The sequence below is a fragment of the Arachis duranensis genome, chromosome 5, assembly GCF_000817695.3.
Source record: "Arachis duranensis cultivar V14167 chromosome 5, aradu.V14167.gnm2.J7QH, whole genome shotgun sequence".
In the NCBI taxonomy this organism is placed as follows: Eukaryota; Viridiplantae; Streptophyta; class Magnoliopsida; order Fabales; family Fabaceae; genus Arachis; species Arachis duranensis.
Window position 1 is genome coordinate 82,949,011 of NC_029776.3, and position 21,491 is coordinate 82,970,501.

Below are 21,491 nucleotides of genomic sequence, written 5' to 3' on the forward strand. Positions count from 1 at the left end.
TCATGACTAGTGAGTTTGAAATGAGTTTAATGGGAGAGCTTACTTTCTTTCTTGGCCTCCAAATTAAACAAACTCCTAGTGACACTTTTATTTACCAAGGAAAGTATGCCAAAGAACTTATCAAAAAGTTTGGCCTAGAAAACTCCAAATCAATGGGCACTCCTATGCATCCCAATACTAAACTTGAAAAGGATACTCCAATGCATCCTAACACTAAACTTGAAAAAGATGATGATGGCCTAGATATGGATGAGACACGGTATAGAGGAATGATTGGCTCATTAATGTATCTTACATCCTCTAGACCGGATATTGTTCAAAGTGTGGGTGTATGTTCAAGATTTCAATCTCACCCAAAGGAATCCCATCTTATGGTTGTTAAACGCATCATTAGATACATTAAGGGAACTTGTAATTATGGATTATGGTATCCTAAATCTGATGACTTTTGTGCAGTAAGTTTTTGTGATGCATATTATGCGGGAGATTGAGTGGATAGGAGGAGCACCTCAAGCATGTGTTGCTTCCTTGGAAGCTCACTCAACATGTGGTCAAGCAAGAAACAAGCCACAGTGGCTTTATCCACTACTGAAGCCGAATATGTTTCCGCATCTGCATGTTGCTCACAATTAATTTGGTTAAAAACACAATTGGAAGATTACAAATTAAAAATCAATAGTATACCCTTATTTTGTGATAATATGAGTGCTATAAACATTTCAAAAAATCCTGTTTTGCACTCAAGAACTAAGCACATTGAGATAAAATATAATTTCATTAGGGAACATGTGCAAAAGGGTACTATTGATATTCAATTTGTAAAATCTGAAGACCAAATTGCTGATATTTTTACAAAACCTCTATGTGAAGACAGATTCTGTACCTTGAGAAAAAGTTTGGGGATGTTTGATTTAAGTTTCATTGAAAATTTGTGAATGTGTGACTCTATTCTGTTTTGCTCGTAGGTTTGGACGAGATGAAAATAATGGCATAATGGAAGAGCTATGATTAAGGGGGAGGCAACGCAGAATTCAAAATTTTATGGGCCCCACCAAAATTCCATGACCCCACTATAACAGTTTTGTTAGTTATCTCTCATGCAAATAAGAATCTTCTTCCTTGTGTCATTATATCTTCTTGGAAGTGGTTATTGTCAAATCAAATCCCTCTCTCCATCTAATCCCTTGATTTAAGGTAACAACTTTTCAGTTTTAGATTTCAAAAGTTAAAAGGGAAATCATTTTTGGGTAATAACCACCCTATAATGGTCATTACTTCCACCATTTTCTCTCTCTAAGCCTCATTTAATGCGTCACCCACCTTGCCTCTCTCCCACTCAACTCGGTTATCACCCCCAACCTTTCATATTTCATTCCTCCATTACCATGAAAAAGAAAACCGCGCCAAGAAAGAGTGAAAGAATTCTTCTTTCTCAAAAACCATCAACGCCTCAAACCCACACTCATATCCACATTCATTCAACCTCATCATCTTTTCTTTCACCACCGTCCAAACAAACAACCACCATGAGAAAAAAGGTGATTGCCCACAAAAGTTCAGGCCGAGGCAAGAACAAGAAACCTGTAGTTGAAGAAGAAGAGCAAGAATCTCATACTTCTCCCACTCCTTCACCTCCACCCTCATCACCGAAGAAGACTACCCCTGGAAAAAGCTCACAGAAGAATCAGGGGTTTGCACTCAATGACACGACTGAACCTCCAAACTTGGAATCCATGGAATTCAGAGACTAGTATGGCAAGACTCACTCTCACTTTGATCCAAGCAGATTTAACTCTTGCACCTCTTTTGAGTTTCACAAAGAGGTTATGGAGAAGCGTCATTTGTGCACAACCTATCTTGTTAGCCTCGAAAATCTCAACAACAAGGGCATCAACATCTCCTCTCTGTTTGAACTCCTCAACTGGAAGCCTTTGCTCCTCATCAAGAAACCAGTCTACCCTGGTCTTGTTCGAGAGTTTTATGCCAATATGCGACTCATTGATGGTACCCTTCATTCCTATGTCAAAAGGGTTCAAATAACCCTTGATGCTGAGACAATTGGAGCGGCCCTGGGCTTCAAGGATGAAGGACCGCGAGCATACATGGTGGAGAAATGGGACACACAAGTTGGCGTTTCACACAAAACTGTTCTCCAGCACATTTGCGAGAACCTTTCTGGATTGCATGGCACCATCCCAACCCACAAAGCTCTAGGACCAGTCAATTCCCTGCTTCACCGAATCATCACTCATATTCTGACTCCCCAAAGCGGCTCACACAACCGAGTAACATTTTCTGACTGTCTCATATTATTTGCTTTGGTTACCTCTACCCCTATCTCCTTTGGTTATATTATGATTAGGCACATGTGGAATTCTGTTAAAAGCACCAGAAAGGCTAACCTGCCTTATGGTATATTTTTAACTAGAATTTTTGAGTACTTTAAAGTTGATTTGTTAAACGAGACTGTAGAAAACAAGGTGTCTTCAATCAGAGGAGGAGGAGCGACTAAGGAAACCAAAGGGCGAAAATCTGCTGTATCGGATAGTGACTATGAAGGCAGGCCAGAATCTTCCAAAACAATCAAGTCCATCAAACAGATTTTGGGAGAATTTTCGAACATGGCAGACATGATGTTTCGATCCCACAAAGAGGCCCGCAAGCAAGCTTATGAGAGTGAGAAAGCTTGGAAAAATTGCAAAGAAAGGGTCAATCTGATGATGGAACATTTTAAAGAAGACTTGGGAGATGATAGTGAAGGAGACGCTGAGAAAGAAGATATTAATTTCTCTGATGATTAGTGACTGTTTCTTTTTTATATTGGCTCTATTAGGCTCAATCTGTTTTTTTGTATGAGCATGACTTGATACTCACTGCTCTAGGATAATCTCTAGGATACTTGATATACTTTTGCTACTCTATCTTAAATATTTTGCTATGATGATCATGTTTTGTGCAGGTGCCCCCATGATGACAAAAGGGGAAGGAAATTTAGTTTCCAAAATTGAAATTGGAACAAATATAAACAGGGGCTAGAACAGGGGATGCGAACAGGGGATGAAATTTTCAAATTGAAAATTCATGATCACCCTTGTTCAAAGAATGCACGTTGTTATTGCATTTGTTTTACTATGGTCACTGCTGTTTGAACTGCATTTGGCATTTGGTTTATAATGATGTTTGATTTATTTTGATGCCTGGCTGATTGATTCATCATTGATAAGCTTGTTGGATTGAAATTTTATTTTTGGCAGTTCCTTTAAATTGTGTAAAATATAAAAACTGCCTTGTTTTGTTCTTCAAATATTTTTCATCATGTTGTTTTGCTCTGATATCCTAAACAGGAAAATGTTTGAAAAATATTTGGATACTTTTTGTTGTATGAAAATGCTTGAGCAGAAAATCAGTTTATGATATCAAATGAGTTTTGATTATCAATTTAAAACTGCTCATAAATCAAGCATTTAGCATCATGTATAAATATGCTAAATAACATTGTTACTTTAAGCTTGATTCAAATGTTACAGGTTAGTGCTTCCCTTGGTAAAATAGCATACACTAAGGGAGAGCCATGTGACATTTAGAAAGGGGGAGAAATTCAAATTCAAAGGGAGTATTCTTTACTCAATCTCTAAATTTCTTTCCATTTCAATTTTAATAATGTTTGTCATCAAGGGGGAGATTGATGAGTTTGGAAAACTCCTATTTAATTTTGATGATGAACAAATATTATTAAAATATTTAATTACAAAATTATTAATTTGATCTTAATTCATATTTGCTTAATTAATAATTTTGTTGTGCAGATTTTATGTTGGGCCGAAAAATGAGTTTGTCGTATAAGCCCAATAATCAGCCTTGCTACAAGTTATATATTAAGTGGCTGAATTTTTATATTGATGGGCCAAGTTCAATGCTGTTACAACCAAGCCCATGGTTAATTTTGATGAAAGTTTCTTGCTTGATCCGAAACAAGATTCATCAGGAAAGCAAATGTTAACTAGTTGGGCCAGTTTTAATTTTAATACTACAAAGCCCAAATCTTATTATTGATGAATGCTTCCAAACTTGGTCCGAAACCAAGATAAAATGAAAGCAAAATGCTTCCAACGAATCCAAGCTTTTAACCATGTGATGGATTTCAAAATCTATTATATTGATAATTGATGCATGGGAAATATGAGAGAGAAAAATTCAGCTGAATTGATTGATGGCCATAATGACAACACGCCACTCTAAGCTAGGGAAGTAAAAGCAACTTTTACCAACAAAGTGGTTTATCACATTGAATTACTTTTCTTCTAAGTTGTTTATTCTCTCTCATCTCTTTCTTGTTTCTTCTTCGGTCTTTGTCCAGGAAGCTATGGACGCTATTCTCATCAACAAAGAAAAAGAAGAAGTTGCATGCATCAAGACCATCAAGTTAATGATGGCAGGAAAAATAAAAGTATGCAGTGGCTGAGATTGTCACCAAATGTGGTTAGATTTGGTGAGGTAATCTCGAGCTCTTCATGCTCAGAAAAGGAAGATGAAGATTCGGCCAGCAAGGGAGATTCTTGAAGCATGGCTTGTCTTTGATTCTGCTCAACCACCACAGGGAGTAGCTAGAGTGGCGAAGTGATGGTTGAGGCAGAGATTGAAGCAGATGAAGTCATCATCATCATGAAACATCAAGGGTCAGAAATCCATCTTGGAGAGGAAGCCAAGGATGGAGTGCCCGGATTGATGAAGAGCGATGATCAAGGAAGGACTAGAGGTAATTGCATGTTGGGTTTTGCATGGTTATCTCTTCTCTCTCTATGTGGCCGAACCGGTTCTGTTTGTTGAAGAAGGAAGAAGTTGGTTCGGTTTTGGCTTCAATAAGTGGAGGCTCCCCTCTTCTATAATAAGGGTGGACAACGACTGTTTAAGGCAAGGAGAAAATTTGAAAGTGCAAGGCACAGAGTTCTCAGAGCTACCTGAGCTAACAGTTTTCTCTTCTCCTTCAATGTATTCTGTTTTGTAATTTTTCTGTTTAATTTTGTCATGTCTTGAGTCTCATGGAAAAAGGTAAACAAGTGAGATTTGTATGAAAAAGCCATAGAGCGGAAAAAGGCAGAGAGTGCAAAATTAAAAGAAAAAGCCATAGATGTCTTAGAGGTCCTTTGTTCATCTATGTTGTGTATCATGATTCTGTGGGAATCTCCTTGTAAGTTGGGTTAGCACTTTACAAGTTGTAATCAGATTGATTATAGTGAAATTCCATCATGTTTGTGATGGAGACTGGATGTAGGCTGCACTGCACTTAGCAGCCGAACCAAGATATATCTCGGTGCAATCTTCTTCTCCTTTCTACCCCATTTCTATTTTCTACTACACAGGAGCAAAAACCAGAATTATCTCGTGCCAAGTGACGAGACAAAAAGAAAAGTCTCGTGACTAGGGACGAGACAAAACAAAAAGTCTCGTGTGCAGTGAAGAGATAAAAAAAGTAAAAGTTTTCAGAATTAGTCTGACAAGTCAGCAAGTATTATCAAGCGAAAAAGGGGGCTAAGATTCAACCCCCCTTTCTCATAGCCACTGAAACCATCACATTTGTAACCTTACTCGGCTTCAAAAATTTGATCTGCCTGATGGTGGAACTGTTCTATTGCCAAGTAGCATTTTCATGTTTGGAGAACTTCTCGAGTTGAAATTTCGTGGATATAAGAGTTTGCTATTATCTAATGAAGGTGGTGTGGAGCAAATGCCCTCAGTGTCAGCATCATCAACCACAAAACGCATTGATTTGTCTTCATGCAATATGTCAGATAAATTCCTCCAAATATTTATCTCTCAATTTTCTAATGTGCAAGAGTTGAACTTGTCAGAAAGTCATTTCACAATTCTCCCAGAATGTATCAAAGATTGTCACCTTTTGAGAATTCTATATCTGACTAGCTGTAAGAATCTTCAAGAGATTAGAGGGATTCCACCCAACATAGAAATCTTGAATGCAACTGACAATACATCCTTGAATTGTTCAAGTAGAGAAGCATTATCAGATAAGGTATCTTTTTGTTTCACCGATAATTAATATGGTGATTCTGGTAATATGATCTATGTGTTGTTGCTAAATTAACTAACTCATGAACTATTTATGACCAACAGAAATTGCATGAGGAGGGTAGAAAGAGGAGATTCATTTTGCCAGGAACAAGGATACCAAGTTGGTTTGAGCATCAGAGGAGTGGAGAATCAGTTTCTTTCTGGTTCCGTAATAAGTTCCCTGCCATATCACTTTGTTTTCTTTTCACGGAAGCACTTGAATTTGATGATCAATGTTCTCTTTTCCCTCATTTAAAATTGGTCACCCATGACAATGACAATGGTGGGTGCATATTTAGTGATCAAAATGAAAGTTGCCCGCGTGCTACTCGCGGCCATATGAGGATTTATGATTTAGAAGATGATGAGGGTCAACAGTTTCAACAAAATGAATGGAATCAAGCGGTGGTCTCTCTTTCAGTTGAAGATAAGTCTGGTGAGAGGGAACTGAGGCCAGAGGAGTGGGGCAGCATAGAAATTTGAGTGCATATAATAGAAGAAAGAAGTAGCATGGATGATATCCAATTCACTCTTCCACTTTTGGACAAAGATCATCATAAAGCACTGCACATGAAAGATTCTCACAAGCATCATATGCAGTAACAACAAACAAGTTTGCCTTCATTGCAACCGGTTGATAATCTGAATTGGGACCCTCGTTCCTACATCGTTCGCAGACGTAAATATTAAATACTCTCAGCAATCACCTCAATTTTTCTGACTAATTTCCTTGGATACTTGTTTCTTAAGAAGCTTTTATAGTTTTTAATTTTTTTTTTTCTATTACAACCACAGTTTACATTAAACCCAATAGATCAGAGCTCGCGTTATGGTCTCCTGTCACCGATGTTTCTTTATGCATCACTCAGACCCAAGACCACATGCCATGTGAGTCAATATATTTCTCTCTAGATCTGTCTTAATTTGCTGCGTTGTTATATGTTCTTTGAGTTAATTTTGTTTAACAGAACATGTGCAAAACAAAATACTGAAAATGACATTTCCAGATTTTATGTATATGCTTATCTTTTTGCTCTTTGAAGCTTCAAAAAAGGCTCCAGGTGAATCTTCTCGTACCTCGTGTCGTGGGGATACTCTAAATATTCATGGCTCAAGTCCCCTGTCATTAAGTGGCAAGGCTAGTGAAGAAGATGTACCTTCAATATCCAGTTATACTGCTTCATCAACATCAACTGACAAATATTTGGGCTATGAAAATGTAACAAGTGATGATGATGATGTAGAAATGAATGCCTTTTATGCTTCACTAGATGTTTCTGGCATCCCTATGCTTCCTTGTTCCCGTGATAAGTTGGTCACCACCACTGTTTCGAAAGATAAAGAGGCCAGAGAAGCATTGAGATCAGTACAACACGTCATCTCGCATGATGCTTCAGTTTTGCTGCATCCTGAATTGTGCAGTATCTTGAAAGCCAACCTAGATCACCTCTGCAAGTTATCTGCAGATCATGGCAGAATATCAAGAGAAGCTAGCAAAGTGATATCAGAAGCTTCACGGGTTTTGACTCATTGGAGTAGGGACTACAGTGAAGGAAGTGTGACAATTGATTCTATAATGTCCCATTTGCAGAAAGCTGATGAACTGGAAATGAGTCTGGAAAGTAACAAGAAAAGGTTCTTGGAAGTTGGGCAACTCAATGTCGATAAAGCTATGTCTGTTTCTCAAATCGAAGCTGGCATGTTTCGTAAGAGAAAGAGAGAGATTTTTGAGGAAGGAAAGACAGTCAAAACTCAGTTGGACGAGTTAAAGAAGAATTTACTGCAATGGGAACATGAGCATACTTTGGCAAAGAAAACTCAGGCAACAATCGTAGCTGAATGGTCAAGACTGCGAGAGAATTTTTAAAATATTGAGAAAGACTGGAATTTTTAAGAACTCCACTAGAGTTCTCATCATAAATGATGAATCTAAACGATTGTAGAATTGTGCATTTCTCATTTATGGTTTGCTAACATTTGAAGGTGGCCAAATGCTTATGGTTATATGTTTTTGTTGTTAATAGCATCCTGCTCCTGCATAATGAATTACATAAGTGTGTGTGTGAACAAATCTAGAGCAATAGCAATACGCTTATATTATTCTTAATCCAGGATTATTCCAATCCACTGAATTAGTCTTATGACTAGCTGTGGATAAGGCTACAATTAATCAACAACAAAAAATATATTATTCTCTACCTCACCATGAGTCTTATATCATGTTTTAAAGGAGAGTCAATCAGTTGTGATGATAGAGAATAACATATTTTTTCATATAAAATTTTCTGCAGATCTCATTCCAAGGTGTCAGATTGATGGATGCTAGACAGTTAATAAAATAAGTCGCTCTTGCAGTTTCATCAAGTCAAGATCGACAGTAGAGTAAATGTATTAAACTGATGAAGTACCAGTCCCTCACCTAATAAGTTTGAATACGATGCATTAATTTGTAATATAAAAAACCCTAACCATTGACTTCGAAATGTGAATAGATCCTAGTTTCACGTGATTCCAGGCTGAGCAAAATATTTTATGTAATCTTATATCCTATAATCAAATAATTAAAGGAGACTTGTAAGCATATATGCATATATCCATGGTTATTTTGCTTACAAATTTCTCTTAGTCTTTGAAGTTGTGAAAGTGAGCATGGAAGATCGTCGTTTATCACTGGCATTGTCCTCAGACTACGGATGGGACTACGACGTGTTCCTCAGCTTCCGAGGTCTAGACACCGGCAAGCACTTCGCTGGAAATCTCTATTACGCTCTCAAACAGAGGGGAATCCGGACGTTCTATGCTGACAGAGAGCTTGAGGGAGGAGAGGAGCTCGAGCCAACGCTCCTGAAGAGAATTCAAGATTCGAAAACCGCCATCCCTGTGTTTTCTCCAGGTTATGCTGATTCTGCATTCTGCTTGCTTGAACTTGCAGCCATCATGGATAACAGCAAGGCGAAGGGACGGTTGGTTTTTCCGGTGTTCTACGGTGTAAGTGCTTCTGATGTTCGACGTCAGACTGGGACTTATGAAGAGGCAATGGCTAAGCATCAACGTAGGAATGACCACCACGTCGTCCAGAAATGGAGAGAAGCTCTTCAGCAAGCAGCTAACTTGTCCGGTAGCAGTTTCAAATTTCAGTAACCACCTCATCCATATTCTTAATATTTTTTTCTTTGTAAAATGAGTTGTTTATTAAAAGTTTATATCCTTAAACCTTTCTTGTTGCTACTTTCTATCTCTTATATATTTATATCAATGAGTCAAATTTATACTTTAGATTTTAGGATTTAAGGTTTAATATTCAGAAGTTTGGAGTTTGGAGTTTAGAGTTTAGAGTTAGGGTTTATAATTCAGAATTTAGGATTTAAGATTTATGTTTTAGAGTTCAATGAGCATTGCATTCCTTATTTTTTCAGGAATGCATTAGCATTGTTATATGATTGATGTGAAATTTCAAATTAAATGTCTATTGTTTTGTAAAATTATGCAACGAAAATGTAAGTAAAGATGGTACAGTTCAAGGATTGAAGTAATGAAAATAACATTCTATAAGAAGTTATCAAAAGTTTGTCAACTTTTACTCGGATAGTAACGTTAATTTTGTGATTGGATAGGAACGAATATGAATTTGAGTTCATTGAAAAGATCATTGAAGTGGTCTCCAAAAATGTCAATCGCACTCTTCTCTGCGTTGCAAAGCATCCAGTTGGATTGGAGTCTCCGGTGCAAGAAGTATGCAAGCTTTTGGATGTAGGACCGGGATGCAATAAGAACCAAGTCTGCATGGTAGGAATTCATGGAATTGGGGGAATAGGTAAATCAACTCTCGCTAAAGCAGTTTTTAATTATATAGCTGACCAATTTGACAGTTCATGCTTTCTTGAAAACGTGAGAGAAAATTCAAGCAAGCATGGATTGGAACATCTACAAGCGAAGCTTCTTTTTGACATTGTTGGAGAAAAGAATATTAGTTTGATAGGCCCCAGTGAAGGTGTTCCACCAATAAAGCATAGGCTTCGCCAAAAGAAGGTTCTTTTGATTCTTGATGACGTTGACGAAGAAAAGCAGTTGAAAGAACTTGCTGGAGGGCTAGATTGGTTTGGTTCTGGTAGCAGAGTCATAATTACAACTCAAGACCAACAAGTACTAAGACTTCATGGGATTGAAACAAAATATGAGTTAAATGGGTTAAAATTTGAAGATGCTCGTAAATTGTTTGCATTGAAACTGAAGAAGAAAGCCGATCCACATTTCGATGATGTTATAAATCGTGCAGTGACTTATTGTGCAAAGCATCCATTGGCTTTGGAATTAATAAGTTCTGATTTGGGTAGTATAAATGCAGATGAATGGGAATCTGTATTAGGCCATTATGAAAGAAATCTTGGCAAAGAAATCTATGATAAACTTAAAAGAAGCTTTGATCGTTTGGAGAAAGAAGTGCAAAGTGTGTTTCTTGACATTGCTTGTTGCTTTAAAGGACTCAGTAGGACAGAGGTCAACAATATGCTTCGTGCACATCATGGTTTCTGCCCAGCATATGCTATTCGACTTTTGGAGGAGAAATCTCTCATAATGATTGAAGACAATGAGGTGAGATTACATGACAAGATAGATGAAATGGGTAGAAAAATTGAACAAGAAGGAAAGCATGGACACCGCTATCTCTTGTCATCCTATGAAGATATAGTTCAATTTTTTAAACACAAGGTATGTAAGATCTATGTAACTCAATTGATTTCTCATCTTGGCTCTTGCTAGATTTCTTTACTTGACTTGAATGATATATGTTGACAGGGCATTCATGATAAAATTGAAATGTTAATTCTAGACCTTTCCAGCTCAAAAGAACAAGTGGTGGAATGGGATGGAGAAGGCTTCAAAGATATGAAAAGTCTCAAAACTCTTATAAATCGAAATGTCTATTTTTCGCAAGATCCCAATCACCTTCCCAATAGTTTGAGAGTGTTTGAATGGCCAGGATATTCTTCACATTCTTTACCAGCTAATTTTTGTCCAAAGGAACTTGTCCTGTTCAAGTTACCCAGTAATCGGTTAATGTCACTCAATTTTCTCAAGGCAAGTTCTAAAAGTATGTCATATTGAATGACTCATTCTATTAACTAACATTCATGTGATTCCTTTTAATTGACTTTTCCAGGAGTTTGTGAACATGAGAGTTTTGAATTTTGATGATGCTGAATGTGTAAAAGCTATACCTAGTCTATCTTCTACCCCAAATCTGGAAGAACTATCATTCTCAAACTGTGAGAGTTTGACTGAAATTGATGAATCGGTTGGAAATCTGAGGAAGCTTAAGATATTAAATGCCTTTGGTTGCAGCAAGCTTAGGAGCTTCCCACCCCTTAAATTACCATCTATTGAAGAACTCAACTTCACCAGCTGCTCAAATCTTGAGAATTTTCCAAAAATCTTAGAAAAGATGGAGAATTTAACAAAGCTTGAGTTAGATTGCACTGCCATAAAAGCTATACCTGATCTATTTTCTGCAGAGAATTTAGTAGAATTATCATTTTCGTACTGTGTGAATTTGATTGAAATTGATGAGTCAGTTGGGTTTTTGATTAAACTTAGATTACTTAATGCCTTTGGTTGTTGTAAGCTCAGAAGCTTTCCATCCCTTTTGTTGCCATCTCTTGAAGAACTTGATCTCTCATGGTGTTCAAGCCTTGAGAATTTTCCAGAGATATTAGACAAGATGGAAAAGATAACACGGCTAAGATTGCAGTATACTCCCATAAAAGAATTGCCAAATTCCATCCAAAATCTTACTCGGCTTCGAGACTTGGAAATGCTTGAATGTGGAATGCTTCAGTTACCGAGCAACATTACCTTATTGCCAGAACTGAGACACATCTTGTTTTGTCGAACACCTAACCAAGATGAAGGTGAAGAAAAATTGAGTTGGATGGAGTCTTCAAACAGCACACTACATGCATCTCAGTGTACTATATCGCATGGAATATTTCCAAACTTATTTGGTTGGTTTTCTATGTATATGGAAGAATTAGACTTGTTCCGTGTTAATTTCAGATTCCTTCCTGATTGCATCATGGAGTGTCTTCTTTTGAAGGAATTGAATTTGGATCAGTGTCATAATCTTCAAAGTATTAGATGGCTTCCACCCAACTTGGAAACACTTTCCGTGACATGTTGTAGATCTTTAAAAGATTTAGACCTCACAATTCTTCCTGGAAGTACCAAAGAATACTACAATTTCAGGAGACTCATTGTAGATAATTGTGAAAATCTTCAGATAATAAAAGGAATTCCACCAGAAGGTTTATCTGCAACAAATTGCTTGAGCCTGCCTTCCTCATATATAAGCATGCTATTGAATGAGGTTTGTGTCTCTTCAGTAATTGATACCTCTCCATACTCATATGTAGTTATCTTTACGCCAAGTTGACGGTTGAAAATGGTTAGATCACAATTTAATCAAATTTGTTAAATTATTTAACGATATTCAGCTATCAATTTCACTTGAAGACAAATGCATGTGAGTCTCCACTAATATCGTATTGAAAAATGATATTTTTTCAGATTTTTAATATTTATTGTGTTAAAAAAGTGTTTAAACTTCTAAATTTTAAATCCTAGTAAAATATTTGAAAGAATAAATACGTGATCAAAAATGAAATATCATTTATTTGTATTATATTTAGTTACATTACATCACATTTATTTAGGTGCTATATATACTATCTGTATTTTGTGTTTATAATATATATTAAGTTTAATTAATCCAAAAATTTGTGCAACCTTATCAAATTTGTAAATAGATTCATATACTTAATTACAAAAGTTATTTCTTACTTTTAGTGCCAGGGTCAGGGAATTGCATTCCAGAGTGGTTCCATCCCTGTAATAATGGAAATTCATCAGTCTCTTTCTGGTTTCGAAATAAGTTTCCTGCCATTTCACTTTGTGTTTTCCTTGGAGCATTGGGTAAACACCAAATAGCATTCTATTTTTGCCCCAAATTGGAGATCAATGGCAATACAGTAAATAAGTGGCTTCTAGAGAACAAGAAGTATTGGTTTGTGCAAGAGGCAGAAGCTGATCATATATTCATTCTCCATGAAAAACAAATGAAATATGAAAACAGTGTGAATGAAGCACTTGTGAGAAATAAAGAATGGAATCATGCCAAGATTTTTGTTGATGTCTATTCTCCAAGGGGGTGGACAGAAATTGACATGCAAATTGGAATTCATGTATTCAAAGAAAAAAATAGCATGAAGGATGTCCAATTCACCAATCCTTATAATAATGTTACTGGGGAATCTAATTCAATGGATTCAACACAGCAAAGTGGAACTAGCATAGTGCAAGGTAAATGCATTTGTGGTATTCTTATTATTCTTTCTTTAATACGTGTGCTTTTATATTTTTACAATATCATTGTTTTTAATACACTTTCAAAATAAAATATTTTATATTGTTAACAACATTAACATTAAGGTATAGCTTTAAGCTATTTATTATTATATTAGATAATATGCAGTTAAATATTTGCATAAATTACAATTTCATTATTAGACAATTTTTAGTATCTTAGTATTTTTTTTATTTATTCATTATAATTAATAAAAAGATGATAATATCGTTATATCACTCTTATTTTGATAATATTTCTTTTATAAATTTATACAGAATACAATAAAAAAAATCAGACAAGGAGTGATATTATTATTTTCTTAATTAATATCTTAGTATTTTGAAGTGGCTTATATTTTTCGACAACATAGTTGTCTCATCACCAACATTTTCTACAATGAACTAGTCATTTTAAAATATGCTTCTTTCATTATATCTTGTTTAGTTGTTTTCATTTTTTTAATGTATTCATAAACTAATATATATCTAAAAGAAGTAAAGAACACAATATTTGTATCCACAATTTTCTAATAATTTGCACTGTCTGAACTATATATTCGTTGCTAGACATGCGGATATTTGTTATTTTAAAAGTTTAGTATCTAAATAACTTAATAGTATATTCCTCCTCCATTTTATCTGTCCTAGTAATTTTGTGCTAATTTTGTTCCTTCAGTGAATTTGAAGCGCATTTCTCATAATTATTCCCGAACATTCTAATGGAGCTTTGAACTTTGAAGAGGTGCGAAACCTTGGATTAGATTTTCGACAGGACACAGGAGTATAGGGATTTTCAACTGGATGAATTTGAGGGAAAAAGTGGCCAATGGGAATGTGATCAATCTTTTACAAAGAAAAACAATAAAAAAACCATTGCCGAATGCTCATGATCACTACTGCAAGAAAATTTTAGTAGATGGTGAAAAACAGGAATTTATAAGAGCCTTCATATTTATATATATTGTTAAACATGCATTATGTATTAAACATTTACTTTTTATTATTCCCTGAAGCAGAACCTTCATATTTTTAACTTATTCTTCACTATATAAGCGAAACTATGAATTGATTTACAATATTTTCACCAGTATTTGTTTCCCTCGGTTTTCTCTTCTAGATTTTGGATAGAATAATTATAATAACAGGTTAAATTATTTAGTAGCTTACACACCGTATCATCATTAAAGGAAATAAAAAAGAAAAAAAAGTTATTTATTAGTATCTAATGGTGACTTATACTTCGCATTGTTAGTTTGTCAGTTTGGAAAACTACAATTAATTAATCCAAATCAATATATGACAACTTGTCACCAATATCAATGTTAACAGTGGGTTCTCATTTCGTTGACTTCTATATGTTCCATTATAATGCCAAGTGCCAACAATTTATGTAACCAAAGTCAACTGGAAAAATCAGTTAATATAGCTAGCTTGATGGTTCTTATGGCACTTCATATGGTTTCATCTAAAACTCTTTCACATTCTTTTGTGATAGCATAATAATAAGCATGTATAGGAATTGCTAAGAATAGCTTTAGGAGCTATCTATGGCAAATCAAGATTCTTCTTCCACTTCTTGCTTAAACCATGGTTGGACATATGATGTCTTTGTGAGCTTCCACGGGAAAGACACGCGTCGCAACTTCACCGGCTACCTTACCGATGCCTTGGACAGAAAGGGAATCCACATTTTCAGAGATGACATAAGGCTGAAGAAAGGAGAAGGGATTCCATATGCACTAGTCAAAGCAATTGAAGAGTCTAGAATTGCTGTGGTTGTTTTCTCAGAAAACTATGCATCCTCAAGCTGGTGTCTTGATGAGCTGGTTGAGATCATGGGGTGCATGAAAAAGAAGGGACAGTTGGTGATTCCCATTTTCTACTTTGTTGATGCTTCTGTGGTAAGGCATCAAAGGGAGAGTTTTGGAAGGTCCATGGAAAAGCATGAAGAAAGGCATGGCAAAGAGACAGTAAGTAAGTGGAGGATTGCATTGAAAGAAGCAGCCAATTTGTCAGGATGGAGTTTCAAAAATGGGTATATACATTTCTTGCTTTATAAGCTTTTCTTTCAAGTTTATTTTAATGGTCATTTTGATATTAGTTTTGGTAAATTACATTAATTTTTGCTCCAGTTGTGTGTTGCAAACCTGAATCATCATTTTCCAGTAGTGTGTCTGATTGATTATATATTAATTTCAAGTCATTGTAAGATTTAAATTTGTTCTTTACCAAGTTTGAGAATTATCTTCACTTTGTTGGCTTCATATTATAGTGCACCAAAATAAGGGAATAAACCGATAATCATGTTGTTTGAAAGTTGACTCCTAGCTTCATGAGCTCTAGCCAGTGATCCTTACACCTAACTTGAAGTTAATTTCAAGTTAAAATGTAGTAATAGTATTTTTTGTTAGAGAATATTTTATACTTAATTAAGTTCTATACGTGATTAAAGAAATATCATTTGTCCATATGATCAATAAGAACAAAATGTTTAATTAAAGTAGATAGCACAAATTTATTAGAGTAATTCTTGTTGTTACAACATTCTGATGATAACAAAATATTGGTTATCTTGTCTTAATAATTACATTACACTCTAATTATCAGGTTAGGCTATTTATATTATATATACTCTTTGGATACAGTTCTTTCTCATACTCTATATTAATGCAAGATACTTATGCATCTGTCTTTTAAGAATGCCTACACTGTACACTTACAAATTCTCATTCTAAGTCATAATATTTTATTTTTGGATAGTCTTAATATATTTTTTTAATTTGGCCCCTCTAAAGTGTGTAGGGTTGCAAAATGAAAAAGTATAAAAATTAATCACTTGTAAATAATTGATAACTTTCATTGAGCGTAAGTGCATCTCTTAGGTAGCGTTTGTTTTGCAGTACTGGGACAGAGACTAAGAGACTGAGACACAGTATTATGTTTGTTAGCTCAGAGACTGGTACTAAAATTTCTGTCTCTGTCCCCAAAATTTCAGTATTTCAATGCCTCCAAAATATAGGGACACAGGGGACTGATATTTTTAGAAACAGAGACTGAAACTTTAATAACATTTTATACCTAAAATACTCTCATTTTAATTAATTAATTCCAATTTTATTCTTTGTGCAAATTAAATTAGAGTTTTATTCTTATTTCAACTTTTGTCTCTCACTTGGCACCAAACAGAATACTAAAACTTATTTCGGTTTCTGTCTTTTAGTCTCTGTCTCTCAGTCTCAGTCTTTCAGTATCTGTCTCTGCACCAAACGCTACCTTAAATACTAAGAATGATTAATTTCCTCTAACTTTCTCACTTTGCGTTAACCCAATGAATTCAATTTAAAGGAGATGGATTTTTATGATTACTGTCACAGGTATGAGTATAAGTTTATTCAAGAGATTACTGAGAAAATATCAAGCATACTAAACATTACCTCTTTACACATTGCTGATCACCCAGTTGGATTAAACTATAGAGTGTCAAAAGTGGTGAGGCTCCTAGCACCAAATTCTAATGATATCAAAATGGTTGGAATCTATGGCATTGGTGGAATTGGCAAAACAACCATCGCTAGAGCTGTGTACAACTCAATTTCTAGCAGGTTTGAAGGGTCAAGCTTTCTTGCTGATGTGAGAGAAAATACAGTGAAACATGGTTTGGTCCAACTACAAGAGACTCTCCTCCATAATTTTCTTGGAGAAAACATCAAGTTGGGTGATGTGAACAGAGGAATTCCCATAATAAAAAGAAGGCTTTGCACCAAGAAGGTTCTTCTGATTCTTGATGACGTCGACAACCTGCGACAACTGAGGTCATTGGCTGGCAGCCATGATTGGTTTGGTTCCGGAAGTAGGATCATCATAACAACAAGGGACAAACATTTGCTAACTGCTCATGGGGTTGAAAATGGAAACATATATGAAGTGAAACAGTTGAATGATCATGAATCTCTTGAGCTATTTAGTTTAAATGCTTTTAGAAGAAAGCAGCCAAAGGAAAATTATGTCAACATTGCGAACCGCATGGTTCAATATGCCAAAGGCCTTCCACTGGCTTTGAATGTGATTGGTTCTGATCTGTTTGGCAAAACAATTGAAGAATGGGAAAGTGCATTGAAGAAATATGAAAGAATTCCAAGCAGAGAGATCTTGGATGTGCTCAGAGTAAGCTATGATAATTTGGATGATAATGAGAAGGAAATTTTCCTTGACATTGCATGTTTCTTCAAAGGAAACTTTAGACAGGATGTGGAAAAGACACTAGTGGCCTCACGTTTCTTTCCAGAATATGGCATTGGAGTACTTATTGACAAATCTCTAGTAACTATTAGTGATGCCAACACAATTAAGATGCATGATCTTATACAAGACCTTGGAAGAGACATTGCTAGAAAGGATTCGCCATTCGATCCGGGGAAACGTAGAAGACTATGGCACTGTGATGATGTTCTTGAGGTCCTGACAAAAAACACAGTAAGTGCATAGCTTTATTTACTTTCAAAGCAATACTTTCTTTTCTTTTTCTAGAAATACTTACTAGACAGCATATGTGATATTTCATTAATGGTGCTTGTAATTACAAAGGGAACTGATGCAATTGAAGGCATAATGCTGGACATGACCAACCTGAAACAAAAAGTTCCATTAAATTCCAACACCTTTGAGAATATGAAAAGACTTAGGATTCTCATAGTTCGGAATGCACAAGTTTCTGGAGCCCCCAATCATCTGCCAAATAATTTGAGATTGCTTGATTGGGATGAATATCCTTTACCTTCTTTGCCAGCTGATTTTCATCCAGAGACACTTGTTGTACTCAACTTGCCTCATAGTATTCTCACAATGGATGAGCCATTCAAGGCATGTTCATGATCATTCTTATTTCTATCCTTTATGTCATATACATATATTCTGTGAACTAACTATTTCTTCCTATTTACTACATCTGGTTCACAATAACTGTTGTTTTTAACCTTTTTGGTACATTCACAAATCAATGTATTTAGATGTAAATCACGTTTGGATATATTGGTTTATGAATGTTAAGAAAGGTTAAGACAATAGCTATTGTGAACCGGGGAGAGTATCATGCAGAAATTTGACCATTTGACATATATGAACTTCAGTGGTTGTGACTCTCTAACTACATTACCTGATGTGTCTGGAACACCAAATTTAACAAGAATTCTTGCTAATGATTGTCCAAACTTGGTTGAGATTCATGATTCTGTTGGACATCTCAGCAAACTAGTCACACTGAGCACCGAACGATGTCCCAAACTCGAGGGATTTCCAAGTGGCCTGAGGTCAAAATCTCTTGAATACCTTAACCTTAGGGAATGTTCTAGCATTCAGAGTTTCCCAAATGTTTTGGAAAAAGTGGGAAATATGAAAAATATTGATATAGGAGGGACTGCCATAAAAGAGTTTCCAAACTCAGTTGAAAACTTCAGTAGTATTGAAGAGTTAATTTTGAGATCCTGCAAAAGTTTTGAGGTTCTACCTAGCAATCCTACCATGTTTCAAAATATTGAAGAGCTGAATGTGGAAGAATGTCCTCAACTTCCAAAACTCTTGTGGAAGTTATTAAAGGACAGAATTGATTCGCTCCCAAAGTTAAGTAGACTAACTCTCAAAAGTTGTGATCTATCAGATGAGGATCTTGAGTTAATTCTCAGTTGTTTTCTCCAATTGAAATGGTTGATCCTATCAAATAATAGCTTCACAACAATTCCTGATTGTATTGAAGATCTTTCAAGCCTCTTGCTGCTACATGTTGATAACTGCAATCAGCTTAGAGATATTTCAGTGCTTCCACCAGACTTACAATACATAAATGCAAGGAATTGCATGTCATTGACTTCGCGGTCATCAGATGTAATATTGAGTCAGGTTCATATTTCTCCTTTGTCCTTTCTCTTTCTTGAACTTCATCATTGGCATGTTTGTTTTAGCTGCTAAGAATGATCAATTTGTTAACCTATAACAGGCATTTCATGAAGTTGAGTACTTAGACATTGTTGTGCTCAGGAGACAAATTCCAAAATGGTTTGACCATTGCTGCAAAGGAGGGTCTGCAGATTTCTGGGTTCGTAGAAAGTTCCCCAACATTGCTCTATTTTTTCTGTTAGGAGGCCAAGACGAACATAGAACCGATCATATGTGCGAATTCCACTTGTTCATCAATGACCTCCTAGTATTACAAGGAGAAAGAGAATGGCCAGTGGATCATGTATGGTTGTTTGATCTGCAAATTCACCTCACTGAAAGCGAACGGCACAACATCAGGGAACAAATAAAGTCCGGCTGGAATCATGTGAAGATTTCATGTTCAGTCATGAATGAGCCAAAAGATGTAATTGTTAAAGGCTGTGGAATCCATCTTTACAAAGAAAGAATGAACATCCATGATGTCTCCTTTATTAGTCCTGATCTACATGGCTCAAATAGCTTCCCCAAGAATATAGCTGAGCTCTTGGGAAATCTTCATTCCGGAAAAAGAACAGGTGATGATTTGTCTGACTATGATGAGGAGTTGGAACTAGACAGTGAGACTGACAACCAGTCCATGGAAGTTGAAGAGGAGCAATATTCAGCTTCGATCAATCTTCAAATCCCAGAAATATGCAAAATCTCAAATCATGAGAAAGAAACAGGTATGGTAAATAAGATCCATACAACATTGAAAAATATCATGATATTGGAGTAAGTATTGTTACTAATCTAATTGCATTTTCTTTGTTGATCTTGTAGATGCCAATTCCCACAAAATACTTATGGATCCTTCAAGAGGAACACAAGAAGCCTTTGTTAGTATCAATGAGGAAGAGCTAAAGCATCATAGGAAAGGAAAATTTAACAAGGATGGAATTGGCCCAGTAAGCCTAAAATAATTAAAATACAGTTTTCTTAGTTCTGCTATATGGGAAAATTCTTTTATTCTTACTATTATTCTTTTCATGATTTCAGGAGTCAAGTATGACTGCATCAAGAAGAATAAACAATGGAACACAAGTGGGAGATAAAATCAATTCTGGAAAAGAAATCAACGGTTCATCAAATCCTCATGTTTCTGAAAATATTGGTCTCCACAAGAGCAAACAAAAATCAATTATCCTAGTTGAAGCGAATGCAGAAGCTATTGATATAAATGAAAACCAAGTAGATATTTATCATACTCATACTCATTTTCCAGCAAGAATCGATAATGGTCAACAATCAGTGCCTAATGCAGAAGCATACACAAGTATTGTTGAATCTTCTGTTAATGAGGACAACATGGAAACATTTTATGCCTCCCTTGAAGCAGAGACAGATTCTGAGTCTTATCCCCATGGAAACCAAGCCAACATTGTATCTGTCATAACAAGACCTAGCGAAGAAACAAAGAAAGAATTGCAGTTTCTGCGAGACTTGGTCACGAAAAAGTTCTCTCTTTTGTTACACCCTGGGCGTTCTGGATTGTTGAAAGATAAGCTAAAGTATCTCCTCACTTTGCCTCCAGAAGAAGGAGTTTCTCTGAGAACAAATTTATTGCTATCACAGCTTTCAACAAGTTTTGCTCAATGGAGTGTGGATTACAACATTGCGAGTGTGAAACTTGAATCAGCAGACAAAGAACTATTGAGAGCTGAGAAAGTGAGAGAGGAACTTAAAGGGAACAAGGAAGAATACAAGGGAGTTAAGATGGTGGAAGATACTCTGTGGGATCAGTTGGAATCTTTGGAGGAAAAGAAGAGGGAGCTTGAAGTGCAAATCAATGCCATAAAAACTGAGATTGCGGATTTATCAGCAGAGAGTAACATAGCTGCTAAGAGAAAGAGAGAAGTATTTGAGATTGCAAAGATTCTGAGAAGTGAAAGGGATGGTTTGAGGAACCAAGTGCCAAGGTTGAAAGCTGAGAAAGAATGGGCAAAGGTAACACAGGTTAATATTGAAGCAGAGTGGTCATTGCTTGCAGAACAAGTCATTGGAATCACTACTTTTGAAGAATGAAGAGTGGGTGTAATAAGAGATTTATAATA

General features: G+C 35.8%; 3 protein-coding genes across 3 annotated transcripts; all 3 read left to right on the forward strand.

Moving 5' to 3' along the window:
- Window positions 1-5,595: 5,595 nt before the first annotated feature.
- On the forward strand, window positions 5,596-8,067 carry LOC107489837 (uncharacterized). The gene is made up of 4 exons (XM_052262232.1): window positions 5,596-6,028; window positions 6,130-6,745; window positions 6,862-6,954; window positions 7,110-8,067. Exons 3-4 carry the CDS (start codon window positions 6,948-6,950, stop codon window positions 7,931-7,933), a joined length of 831 nt encoding a protein of 276 aa, XP_052118192.1. The 5' UTR covers window positions 5,596-6,028; window positions 6,130-6,745; window positions 6,862-6,947; the 3' UTR covers window positions 7,934-8,067.
- A 419-nt stretch (window positions 8,068-8,486) lies between these two features.
- LOC107489806 (disease resistance protein RUN1-like) lies at window positions 8,487-12,590 on the forward strand. Its single transcript, XM_052261770.1, has 5 exons — window positions 8,487-9,203; window positions 9,681-10,776; window positions 10,864-11,145; window positions 11,228-12,430; window positions 12,558-12,590. The coding sequence occupies exons 1-5, from the start codon at window positions 8,716-8,718 to the stop codon at window positions 12,588-12,590; spliced, it is 3,102 nt and encodes a 1,033-aa protein (XP_052117730.1). The 5' UTR covers window positions 8,487-8,715.
- Window positions 12,591-14,941: 2,351 nt separating this feature from the next.
- LOC107489832 (TMV resistance protein N-like) lies at window positions 14,942-21,491 on the forward strand. The gene is made up of 7 exons (XM_016110598.3): window positions 14,942-15,502; window positions 16,842-17,940; window positions 18,052-18,327; window positions 18,562-19,359; window positions 19,457-20,123; window positions 20,221-20,345; window positions 20,437-21,491. Exons 1-7 carry the CDS (start codon window positions 15,015-15,017, stop codon window positions 21,460-21,462), a joined length of 4,479 nt encoding a protein of 1,492 aa, XP_015966084.1. The 5' UTR covers window positions 14,942-15,014; the 3' UTR covers window positions 21,463-21,491.

Excerpts from the sequence above, each read along its gene's own strand:
- LOC107489806 (XM_052261770.1), top strand. The coding sequence starts at position 8,716 with ATGGAAGATCGTCGTTTATCACTGGCATTGTCCTCAGACTACGGATGG. Across the intron at positions 9,204-9,680 it reads GGTAGCAGTTTCAAATTTCA|GAACGAATATGAATTTGAGT; the intron begins GTAACCACCTCA and ends GTGATTGGATAG. Across the intron at positions 10,777-10,863 it reads TTCAATTTTTTAAACACAAG|GGCATTCATGATAAAATTGA; the intron begins GTATGTAAGATC and ends ATATGTTGACAG.
- LOC107489832 (XM_016110598.3), top strand. The coding sequence starts at position 15,015 with ATGGCAAATCAAGATTCTTCTTCCACTTCTTGCTTAAACCATGGTTGG. Across the intron at positions 15,503-16,841 it reads GGATGGAGTTTCAAAAATGG|GTATGAGTATAAGTTTATTC; the intron begins GTATATACATTT and ends TTACTGTCACAG. Across the intron at positions 20,124-20,220 it reads AAATCATGAGAAAGAAACAG|ATGCCAATTCCCACAAAATA; the intron begins GTATGGTAAATA and ends TTGATCTTGTAG.